At 40.0% G+C, this 12,470-nt stretch overlaps 1 protein-coding gene and 1 long non-coding RNA gene across 2 annotated transcripts; one reads left to right on the forward strand and one right to left on the reverse strand.

The window, feature by feature from the left end:
• Positions 1–26: 26 nt before the first annotated feature.
• Positions 27–12,133, reverse strand: LOC143215902 (uncharacterized). Its single transcript, XM_076438509.1, has 7 exons — positions 11,959–12,133; positions 9,002–9,403; positions 6,584–6,744; positions 3,035–3,172; positions 2,744–2,954; positions 1,531–1,675; positions 27–1,468 (listed from the first exon to the last, which is right to left on the reverse strand). Exons 1-7 carry the CDS (start codon positions 12,116–12,118, stop codon positions 1,291–1,293), a joined length of 1,395 nt encoding a protein of 464 aa, XP_076294624.1. The 5' UTR covers positions 12,119–12,133; the 3' UTR covers positions 27–1,290.
• LOC143215909 (uncharacterized) lies at positions 1,671–4,552 on the forward strand. The gene is made up of 3 exons (XR_013010477.1): positions 1,671–2,601; positions 2,770–3,207; positions 3,357–4,552. It is a non-coding gene; the product is annotated as an uncharacterized LOC143215909 (long non-coding RNA).
• Positions 12,134–12,470: the final 337 nt, after the last annotated feature.

Here is a 12,470-nt window from a genome sequence, read left to right on the forward strand (position 1 = left end):
GGCAAAATAGAAAGATGATCACTATGAAAATTGTACAGGTGCAAATTTATTTCACGAAGTAATTTTACAGGATTTCATTGTCTTCTCGGAAGCGCTACAATCTTGCTCGTTCACGATTCAATCGTTCGCAATTTTATTTGTAACACGGGTTTTTCTTTGTCTTCAAATGGAATAAATCTCCACTGAATAGCAACTTCTTTCAATCAGACGACAAGAATGTGCTCAACCTTCGTGTAACCGGCATTTCTTTCAACAACTAGTTACTGTTTCTACAAAAATATCACAAAATCCTTCTGAATGTCCATTCTTTGCTCGCTAATTTATTAATGAACAGTCTCAAAATGGGAATCCGTGCAAACATGTTAAGTACAGAAGGTTGTTAATAATTAGACTGCAGATTTTATGCATTTATGGTAAAAATGGGTGGGTCTAATTTCTGACAGTAAAAGAATTTGAAGAATTTAAATATACTACTATATTATGTGCCCAACCTGTTAAACATATTCACAACAGGAAATTAAATATCGATTTCAACCCAGCTTGTTACAATTCAGGTACTGTCGGTCACAAAATTATTCGGACACTCTTAAAAAGGCCATAACTTTTTCAATATTGGACCATACGATTTGAACATTTTTGGAAAGCAGGAGCAATTAGTTTACTACAGGATGTGAAAAGAAATTTTGTCAAAAATTGCAATAGATCGGGGGATTGTAGAAAAAAGACTAAAAGTTGGATTTTCAACTTTTTTATGTGGGCCTACATCGAAAATTTAAGAAAATCGCGCTGCGAAGCCACGGAGCTAACATTGACTAAATTAATCGTCTGTCGTTATGGTAAATAACTGAAATCAAATAAGATATTTGGGAGTCAGGTTAGGAGGTGACGCAGCATACTTCACGCGCTCTATTATCGGAAGTCAAATATTTATAGTATTTTTCGCATTTTCTTGAAAAATGGTCAACTACTGATAGAAGTTCAACTACTGGTGCCTTTTAAAAAAGTAGTGAAATGCAACTTTTAGTATTTTTTCTACAATTCTTGTGACTGACCGTTGAAAGTTTTTACTTTGCATAAAGATCCGCAGTCTGTTAATAATCTATACATTTTGTTTGGCTACACAGAGATTAAACAATCGCGGTCTAATCGTTACAGGAAGGTTTCACAGAAATCTTTCCGTGAGAGAAATCATCGTAGAACGTCTTTAGAGATCCGGCATTTTCCAAAACATTCCGATTTCAGAACGAACAAGGGGACCCGTACGGGCAACCATGTTTGATCCGATCGTCATTAACTATTCTTGCCGTATAGCTGATCGATACTGTTCAATAGCGCTCCTAGACTCGAAAGATAGTAATCTGGCCGTGTCTGTGGGTTCTTCATGGCGTCGCCGATTTTATCAAGACCCGACTCCACGAAGAGCTTCTGGAATCCGCATTCCGTTGCAAAGGGCATGTCCGTAGACGTCCTGGAATCACGAAAGAACGCGTCACACACTGGAGCAAGAATGATTCAGAAGTATTTACTCACGAGTCCCCGATAAATAGGCATCGTTTAGGGTCTTTTATCTGGCACAGTTCTCGCACGCAGTCTTTCAGAACGCTGCTCGGCTTCGCGCATTCAATCGGCGTCCTTCCGCTTTGTCTGGACATCATATCAATGATTGGCCCAGATCCTGAGAACCACCAGAACACCATTAACTATCTGGCCAGTCTGTATTACCGTTCGCTGACGTGTTTCAGAACAAGACTGTGGATCTTTGTGCTAAATTAAAATTGCCTTCTTCCCTTATCGCTAAATCAACCAAAAATTTGCAACTTTTCTGAATGTATGATATCATTAGACTGCGGATTTTATGCATTTATAAGAAAAATTGTTACGTACAATTTAAAGCAGTGGACATATCTAAAAAATTTAAGAACATCAACGTCTCAGTTTCGGTTCAATAAAATAATTAAAACAAGAAAGAAATTTTTATGTAACCTCTGTGTCTTGGAATCGACGTAGACATTTTTTATTTTGCATAAAATTGAATGGTTAGAAAGCACTACAAGGCAGGAAATTACGTCCGAAATGTCAGCTGTCAAGATACAGGGTCTGTCCGAAAAGTAATGCAACGACATTTGAAAAAAAAACATCTATTAAACATATGGGTACAAACCTTTAAATTTCTTCAAAGTAGAATCCTTGGGCGTCGACACATTTTTTCCAGCGCGATTTCCATGCTTCGTATGCTTCCTGGAAGGCGTTTTTTGGAATCTCTCGTAGTACCCTCGCCACAGCCTCTTTGACGCGTTCCACGCTTTCAAAATGGCATCGTTTTAGCACATTTTTAATTTTTGGAAACAAGAAGAAATCGGCGTGAGACAAGTCAAGACGTACGGGGGGTGAGGAAGTGTTGTGATCCAACTAAGAAGTACCGTTTACTGTATTCCCCGTAATCTACGGAAAAGTTTTGGTTGGAAGTGCTCGACGATGCTGCGACGGGGGGGTACTACGACAGGCTCCAGATAACGCCTTCCAGGGAGCAAACAAAGCATGGAAATCGCGCTGGAAAAAATGTGTCGACGCCCAAGAGTCCTACTTCGAAGAATTTTAAAGGTTTGTACTCATATGTTTAATAGATCTTTCTTTAAAAATGTGGTAGCATTACTTTCCGGACAGACCCTGTATACCAGGATTCTGTCATTTGAAGTGAGGTTAAGTAATAAGAAATGGAAGCATGTGATGCTTGATCGACAACCTATGACTCTCTTGTCCTGTCCGCAGATGAGCCACTCGTCCATCGTGCCGGTCAAGTACAAAACGTCCTTGTTACCCAGACAGGTAACCGCGTAGGCGAATTTCGCCCAACCAGCGTTCAACGAAAAATCGGCGACGACTGCTTTCGTCGATTCGATGTCGAACACAGCCTCCACCGTTTCCTGTACATCATCTTCGTTTGGTACAGGACGCTAGAAACATTGATTGATCCTTTATTAAATCCGCAGCCTGTCCAGGAGACGTAAATGCAACGATAGGGAGGGAAGCTCACGGATTCCGGCGTCATTTTGATGCCATGATCAGCTAACACCTGGCGGAACGCTTTGCTGCCGATCACGAATACTTCGTCACGGAAATCGATCTTGTTCAGGTACCAGGCGATCACCTTCGACGTGATTATCAGTTGCTCCTGCGACCACAATCGATTACCATCGTGCGAGACAGGTTAATAATAATTTCGTTGTCCTAAATTAATGTTTAATAAATAGGCTGCGGAACATTGCGCAAAATAAAAATTTGTCTGCATCGATTGCAAGAAATAGAAATTAAATTGAATGTTATTTAGAGGCGAAATCACATATTGACGTCTTCAGTTTTCAGAATTTTCCAACAATCAAAGTGTGATGATGTCGGCGCACAGGTTCGATCAATGATAAACCACATGTTGAGAATAATGCATTACATCTTAAGCATGTGTAAGCGCGTGAATGCGAGAACGAACGGATAGCGTCACTTCGGCAAGTGTTAGCATGGTGAAAGGTTGTTCAAATGTTATACAGACAGTTCAGTGTAAAATAAGAGTGAGATTGATTATATTAAATATAGTCTACACGTTAATCGTTATAATAAATACTATTAGAAAGTATATCCACAATTCTTTCCACTTCATCTAGTCTTCCACAAATAACACTACAAGAAATTTTGCAAATAATTAAAGACTCAACATTTCGATCCTGATATGGACCTTTTCCAAGAGTAGTGTTTTTCAACAATGTTTTGTTTCATCTACTCAATTTTGCTATAAATGCATCGAGATCCGCAATCTATTAACTAATAATCCTGATCGACACGACCTTCCGGCAAAATTAACCTTCATACTGCCGGCGCGTTGCTACATGGAGTCGCTAATTTAAAAAAATTAGTTCCATGCTGTATAATAAGCCGATTTACATATGTACAAATATTCCGGAAACACCCGGCGCGGCCGTGCGAGAGTGTGTGGGCACACGCACACATCGCTAAATTCGCATATATGTATATGCAATTACAAGGTTTACGAAATGACAAAATTACGCTTCAGCATTGCGCTGAGTAGTTCAGAAGTGGCCAATTATGATTCCTAAAAGTCAGATACATTAGGCTACGGTGCCCAAAATGCATATTTCTACGTTACAGAGGAATAATTTGTAATATTCGGCAGAGAGACACTGCCTGTCACAAATAACAATACAGCACCTCGAGGTTTCGAAACTTTGTACTAGTAGCATGACAATCTCGTTCCTAAGTTGCACGCTACAAATGCTATAATAAAATACGGCTGATAATGCAGGTCGATCATAGACATATAGAGAGGTCGATATTATATTGTCCATCGATAATACAGTGTCCATCGTCCATGCAAACACTAAATTTATTCAACAAAAACACTGATACGCGAAGCGGCTATCTTCTGACGTCTTGCTTACTTTGGTTGCCTCGTGACAGGCCAATACCAGCGATGCTGGACAGGCAATATCTGCCGAATATTATAAATTACTCTAATAACGGTATAACGTACGACCTGCATTATCAGCCGTATTCTATTGGAACATTTGTAACGTGCAACTTAGGAACGAGATTGTCATGCTACTAGTGCAAAATTTCGAAACCTCGAGGTGCTGTATTCGTATTTGTGACAGGCGGTGTCTCTGCCGAATATTACAAATTATTCCTCTATAACGTAAAAGTATGCATTTTGGGCACCGTAACCAAATGTATCTGACTTTCAGGAATCATAATTGACCACTTCTGAACTACTCATTGCAATGCTGAAGCGTAATTTTGTCATTTCGTAAACCTTGTAATTGCATATACAGTAATTCTTCGATCGGAGTCTTGGGGGGTGTCTCCGATCGTAGTCCAGTGCCTACTCACTCCACTGCCGGCCAACGCTGCTCCGCGCCGTAGAGCGGCGATGATTGATCTCGGCTCGGGTATATCGGTGTGAACACCACACATTGACTCGAGTGAATCGAGTTCTCAAACTTCTTAATTTTAATGATCGGTTTATGGGACTTTTACTAGCTTATTCCTGGCGTTTCTCTGATTAAAATGATACCAAACACGATATAATTTCAACGTTATTTAGTGGTTTAATCGACGGTAAAAGTTTCGAACGCAACGAAGAAAAGCGTATTGGAAAGAAAGAGATGCGAACCGGCGGCGGCTACTGTTCGCGTCTCTTTCTTTCCAATACGCTCTTCTTCGTTGCGTTCGAAACTTTCATCGTCGATTAAACCACTAAATATTGGCCAAATTATATCGTGTTTGGTATCATTTTAATCAGAGAAATGCCACGAATATGTTGGTGAAAGTTCCATAATGATATCATAGAAAATAAAAAAGCTGAGGTCTTGGTGTTTCATTGTGATGACGCACGGGCCTTTAAACTGTGCCGGCGACGGTGACACGCGATCCTATTTCATTCTGTCCTTCTCTATGTTCGGCTCGTCGTTTGAAGTCTCGGCGAGGTAGACGCAGTCATAAAAATATAGCTTCCGTACTCTATCCAAGTCCGTCCTACTCCCGGGTGTGGAGACTACGATCGAAAAATTACTGTACGTATATGCGAATTTAGCGATGTGTGCTGTGCCCACACAGTCTCGCTTGGCCGCGCAGGCCGCGGCCCCCTTAAGGTTAATGAGAAACGAGAAGCTTTGACAACGTGCATTTAAAACCGACTTCGAAAAAGGAGGAAGTTACTCAATTCGATCTGTATGTGCCTTTTTTTTCTTTTCGTTTTTTTTTTCTATGTATGTTCACCGATTACGCCGAAATGGATGGACCAATCGGAACGACACCTTTTGCATCTTGTAGATGTTCCCGGGATGGTCCCGTGCAAAAAAATTTTACATTTTTTTATTAATTACGATCTTATTTGCAAAAATGTAGGGTGATGATACCGTTGTGAACTCCGCTGAATGTTAGATATTAGGAACAGTAACGACGCGACGTCGTCGTTACCGTTATCGATTGCGGCTTTCAGATATTTCTAAATTACGATTTGGAATGTGACGGCTGACAGATGATAAAAAGTGTGAAATAAAAAAAATTTTATAAAAAAAACCTTCAAACCGACTTCGAAAAAACGCACTAAAAAGTGTAAAATAATTTCCATTTAATTTATGTGAATACACACGAACTTAAATACAATACAATCTTTCCGGAGGCGGCGCAAAATTGAAAATTTCTGACACTGGAAATTACGAAATCAGCAACATCTGATTTTTAATTTTTGCGCCGCCTCCGGAAAGATTGTATTGTATTTAAGTTCGTGTGTATTCACATAAATTAAATGGAAATTATTTTATACTTCTTAGTGCGTTTTTTTCTAGAAACTATACCGTTTGCCGTTTGCGCCACTGATGTATGCAACATATTGCGATATTAGTTTCAACCGTAAAGTCTGCATAAATTGGAGTATTAATTTCGCAAGGACGACAATGTTTTGCAACGTGCGTGACGCTTACCGCATAATTTTTGCGCGTGGCTTATCTCCCTCTATTTTCTAAAATAAGTTTATCATATCGGTACATCGATCCGTGATCGAAAAAATATCCACCTGTTTCAATTCCAGACCGCCCGGACGAACTTTCTGCTTGTACCGATCAAAGGACAGCAGGCTGTTGTTGGACACCAGGAAGATCCTTTTCCCAAGGTCCTGCAGCCTCTTCAACGTCTCCACGGCTCCGGGGATCCGTTCGTTGATGATCCACAAGACACCTGCTCGAACAACGAACCACCCTCTCAATCCTCCGAATGGAATCCGATTAACCGGAATACACGCGATCGTTCCGCCAATGCCGACCGATCAGGATAGATCTTTGCATGCTCAACGTCCTTCCATACTTAACCCTTTTTAGTCGGAGCTATTTTCACTTGAAAATTAAACATTCCTTCCGACCTATAATAATTGAAATTGTTATAACACCCCGTGCAAGCAATTTCTAGTGGTGACTCCGAGAGTCATCCCTCGGCTGTCAAGGGTGAAAACAATATTGACTTTCCGCTATTAAATTGTTTTATTAATGATTCGCAGAGGCGCGCTACGTTTGATCAAACATCGTTGCACTCGAGGAATTTTCTGTTTCGGCATCGCCGGAACCGTGAAACGGGCGCACAGTGGGCAATTTGGACAAAACCCGCGTCAAAATCAAAGATTTTGTATTGGTGGTGTGATGTGGTATTGGAAAAACCACAATTTTCTTGAAATTGTGCAAGTTTAACGAATTTTCTCAAGGTTAAGAAACGTACGTCCAATAATCTACTATTTTTCCCATATTCTGCGAAGTTTCAGTTTTAATTTTAAAAAGATTTCATCGCTCTACCTCATTTCTATCGAAAGTTCTTTGATTTTGACACAGATTTCGTCGGTTTGGCCCACAGTGGAAAATTTGGACCAGACTCGATTCTAAATCAAAGAACTTTCGATAGAAATGAGCTAGAGCGATGAAATTTTTTTGAAATTAAAGCTGAAACTTTGCAAAATATGGAAAAATAGGGAGATTATGGTACGAACGTTTTTTAACCTCGAGAAAATTCGTTAAACATGTAGAATTTCAAGAAATCGATTTTGCAATATCCAGAGGTCGTAGACTTTTGAGACCAGATTAGAAATCAGCGTGAAAAAATCTACGGGAAATGAAGTACAGCATGTTAAGAAAAAAATCTTTCCGTGCGTGGTATTGGAAAAACCACAGTTTTCTCGAAATTGTGCAAGTTTAAGGGGGTACTATACCCTCGATTTGTAACTAGAAAATAACTATTTATCAATGTTATAAACCTCTGTGCAAAAAAAAAGTTTGGTAACATTGATAAACACGCAACTGCCTAATGAACATGAGATGGAGTTGCTTGTTATTTCCATATTCTATTCAGCTCGTCGCGAATGCCGTTACACAGGGCAGCTCGCACTAATATCAGTGCCACCGATGAGAATATCTAACTCATCTGTGTCAGTTTTGCTATGATTCCACGATGACAGCAGTGCAGCAGTGAAATGTTGCACAATATCACAGCACTGATTGACAGTCCTCCTGACTAGGCGCCATCTCGTCTAAACGAACTGCACTAAAATTGGCTCTAGACTGGCTCTGCATCCGGGAGGACCTCTGTCTTCATGGGGAAATCTATGCTAATGTGAATGAAATCACGCGCCTCGATTTTTTGACCTTATACGAGCATATTTTGAGCTGCACAAAGGTTCATTTGATAGAGGAAGGTTCATTACAAGGCGCTCTTCTCGTCATATCAGTCAAAAAAGTCTCTTTGAGACAGAAAAATACATTGAAATCTGCGGTTATTTTTCTAGATTTTTTCTCTACTTTGGGCACTCATATTATTAGATATAAACATAATCTCGTTAAATCATGAGAAGACCGCCCTGTATTTAACCTTCTTCTACAGAATGAGTCCTCACCCAGCTCACAATATGCTCAAATAACGACAAAAAATCGAGGCGCGCAAACCCATGTTTCAACCAAAAATCTAGTAAGATTCTAGTTATTTTCTAGTTACAATCCGAGGGTATAGTACCCCCTTAACGAATTTTCACGACGTTGAAAAACGTTCTTACCATAATCTCCCTATATTTCCCATATTCTCTGACCTCATTTCCAACGAAAGTCCTTTGATTTTGAAGCGGGCTTCGTCCAAATTGCCCACTGCGCGGCGCACAAAGTATTTGCCTCGAAATGTTGGCCAAAACACAATTTTTAAAATGTCGTATAAATTGAAACACTTTGGTTGTCTGAGCTATTGGAATATAAGAACAGTGTAGCAGTTTTCTCTTTAATTTATGTACTCGTGTCAACTTAATTTCCTTCTGGTTTATTACATACTGTCGTAGCTGACGTCAGACGAATCCAGTGACTCACTACACTATGCATGCAAGTGTTAAAATAATGTTAAAAAATTTGGCGAACTTTTCGGGAGAAATTCTGCACTGTGCGACGCGGCGGTGGAAAACCGTTCAACTCGCCATCGCAGTCGGACAGGACGACGTCGAACGAGTTCAGGAAGGTTCGTAGCTGGTCCGAGGTCATCTCCGACAGGTTGTTCGGCCTGGAGAACTCATGGTTGTCCATCGATGGCGCCGTCATTCGCGCGTGCACAGCTCGGACCTGCTCGAACGACGCGGTTAGACTGGTACGACCCGCGACAGCGTTGTCAATGACGCGAACCCCACGAGGCCCTGTTAGGTAACACCTACTGATAAACCGTGACACCTCTGTTTGTCGTAACTGGATCTGTGGTGTCTTGCCGGTGGACGTCATCCGATGGAACGAGAGCAGCACCCTTGGTCGACGCATGATCGATGAAATCATCATTGAACAGGATCCTCTTTCATCCGGTTCGACAGTACGCTGAACACACGCCGATTCTATTGTGAACATCGGCCGGATTGAATGGAAGCTTTTTTAACAGGTCCGTGCGATGAGCGATTACATGATAACTATGTAATGTCTGTAGTTATCAGCGGAGTAGGGCAATAATCAACTAGTATTTAAAAATAGCTAATAGCCTTTTTCAATGTTAGTCACAGCAAAATAGTCATTAGACAAAACTTTTCGATTAGTTACTGATAACTAAATGGCAAATAACACAGTCCAACAAATGTCAACTTTTTAAAAATATTTCGATTCCCACTATGCGATTCCTATAGAGTTTTCCGCGCTGATTCCGAATCTGTTTTTCATTTTTTTTTGCTATACGTCTAGTTTTTGAGAAAATGGAGTTTCGAAAAAAGACATATTTTTCAACTTTAAACAAATATTGTGATGTTATCATAAAAGATATTGAATTGTTCTTTACAGCAAAAGATTCTGTGGACTGTCCCGAATACAGTGATATCCAATACTAATACATTATGATTGTTTAAACATGTTTAAACAATGATTAAAGACGGAGAGACACCACTTTTGCACCAATTTTTAAGGACATTTTTCAATTTATCTAAAAAAATAAGGGTCCAGCGGAAAATCGAACTATACCACGAGATAGAGCAGACTTTTATCTTGAAAAACCCCCGTTTGGAGTTTGCGACATCGACGTTTTTGTCGAACCAGAAAGTCCGACATAAGTTATTATCATTGTTATATGGCGAGGCATTATCAGCTCTACTGAATACTGATTTGCAATTGTAACTATACAGGGTGTTTACCTACAGGTGGGAGAAAATTTAAGGGGTGGTTCTCGACGATAATATAAGACGAAAATGATGAATAAAAAAATTGCGATTTCGGCCTCGTTATTTAGTTATTAACAATTAAAAATCCGCCTAAAATTCTGCAACTCTTCTAACAAAAGTATACGTTGCGTACGTCAGATAGGCGCGCGACAGTCTCGTATCAAGTGACAAACGCATGCATACCTTGGTTCTTATTTGGGGCCCCAGCGAGGTGAAAATGTTTAAAAAATCGGTGGACGACATTGAACCTACCTACTCGTTAAAATCCACAATGGCATTTCTAATATCCGCCCTATGGAATTATCGAGTAGAAGGGGTCAATGCCCTTTCACTTTTAAATTCTTCTCAAACATATCCACAAATCCTTATTATATAATGATACGAGACTGTCGCGCGTCTGTCTGACGTATGCAACGTATACTTTTGTTAGAAGTGTTGCAGCATTTTAGGCGGATTTTTAATTGTTAATAACTTCATTTTCGTCTTATATTATCGTCGAGAACCACCGCTTAAATTTTCTCCCACCTGTAGGTAAACACCCTGTATGTGCTCGCCACGACGGAATTGTGTCGCGTCATCTGCAAAAACATGGTCTTTTATCTGTTGCATTTTCTCAAGTGTAAAAAAGGTGCATTTGCATGTTGAATATTGCGATGGTCAATAACGAATGACCCAACCGACTTGGCTACGATTTTATGCGGACGTGATGTAGGATTTCGAAGAATACTTTGGCTGTTTGAATGAAAAGAAACGATCGTCGCAGCTTGTACAAAATCGCACTTCGTTCTATAACAAGTTGAGTAGTTCGATTATCATAGCCATAGAAACTCTGTTCATTCGTATTCAAAAATAACAACGAACACGATTCATTATCGAATAGAGTGTATCGTATTGTCAACGAGGGTACATAACGGCCCATTGTCACGGAAATGTAAACAGTTCAACGATCAATGAGATAGTGTGGGATCCTTTGATCCCACCGTACGCTCTAGACCAGTGCTTCCAGAACCGTGCGCCGCGAGAGAAATAAGTAAAATTATTATTTATTATCAGACTGCGGATCTTTATGCAAAACAACTCGGCAAGCTAATATAAGCGTGCTAATAAAAAATGTTCGCATTGATTGCACGACACAGGAGTCACATAAAAATTGTATTTTCGTTTTAATTATTCTGTGAAGCTGAAACTAATATATTGATGTTCTTAAATATTTTTAACATGTGTCCATTACTTTAAATTACATTTACTCATTTTTGTCATATATGCATAAAATCCGCAGTCTGTTTATTATAAACGGACCGAAGCCCTGTTACATAAATGTTTACACAATAGAAAACAATTATATAAAATTATATAAAAAATTAGGAAAATATGAAATAATATCCTCAATATAGATCATTAAAATAATTAGCTACTAAAATACAGATCCTCTATAAACGCAAAAGCCTCGAGGGGATTTCTTTCGCATTTATCGTAGACGGGACACTATTCTTTTGAGCTTCACAGGTCAAGCCGAACGTAGAGAAGGACAGCGCATGTAAAGAGAGACTGCGCGACACTCCGCGTCTCTTTCTTTCCCATACGCTGTCCTTGCTTGCGCCCGAAACGTTCATCGTCAATTCAAACACTAACTACAGTTAAAATTACATCGTGTTTGGTCAGAGAGTATATTTTTTGTACTTTTGTCAGCGCATCATGTTTAGCCTTGTCTTTTTTTTTTTATTCTTTAAGGATGAGAGGAAAAATACCTTTATGTACATCCCAGAAGGAGGTAGTGTGCGACTTCGAGGGAACAGATCTTCGGTTTCTCCAATACCCACTAAAAAACCTCTCATCCGGGACCTTTTTAGAACAGGCCCCATCCTCCCAGTCCGAACTAGTTCGATAAGGCAGCACAGCTTTTTGCATTACCACCGACGAGATACTATTAAAGACTGCCAGCCCCTGTGCTATTCCGCGAGCCCGGTAACCGGGCGCAACGGGCGCGGGGATAACGTGAAAGTTACAGTGATCTGATATACCACGTCGCTAAAAATTCGAAATAGTGCCACAATAATGCCAAAACATCGTCTGAAATATGGCGGAGAATGTAACATTTAATAATAATCGATATAGTTTCGTGATAATTCGCATTCTCGCCGATGCATCGCGACGAGAATCTCCTCAGTGGTCTTCTTCACCGACAAAATGCCGTCGTTGGCCTTCTGTTTCTCTGGATGGAGCCAGAATATATCCTAGAGGGCGTAAGAAACACCGAAAA

This window comes from Lasioglossum baleicum, chromosome 14, assembly GCF_051020765.1.
Source record: "Lasioglossum baleicum chromosome 14, iyLasBale1, whole genome shotgun sequence".
NCBI lineage: Eukaryota > Metazoa > Arthropoda > Insecta > Hymenoptera > Halictidae > Lasioglossum > Lasioglossum baleicum.

What these genes read in the sequence shown, in the direction of transcription:
- LOC143215902 (XM_076438509.1), bottom strand. Translation starts at nt 12,118, where the DNA reads ATGCAAAAAGCTGTGCTGCCTTATCGAACTAGTTCGGACTGGGAGGAT. An exon ending in CGTCCTGTCCGACTGCGATG is followed by an intron (nt 6,745 to 9,001) that starts GCGAGTTGAACG and finishes TTGTTCGAGCAG; the next exon opens with GTGTCTTGTGGATCATCAAC. An exon ending in ACAGGACAAGAGAGTCATAG is followed by an intron (nt 1,676 to 2,743) that starts GTTGTCGATCAA and finishes GGTGGTTCTCAG; the next exon opens with GATCTGGGCCAATCATTGAT.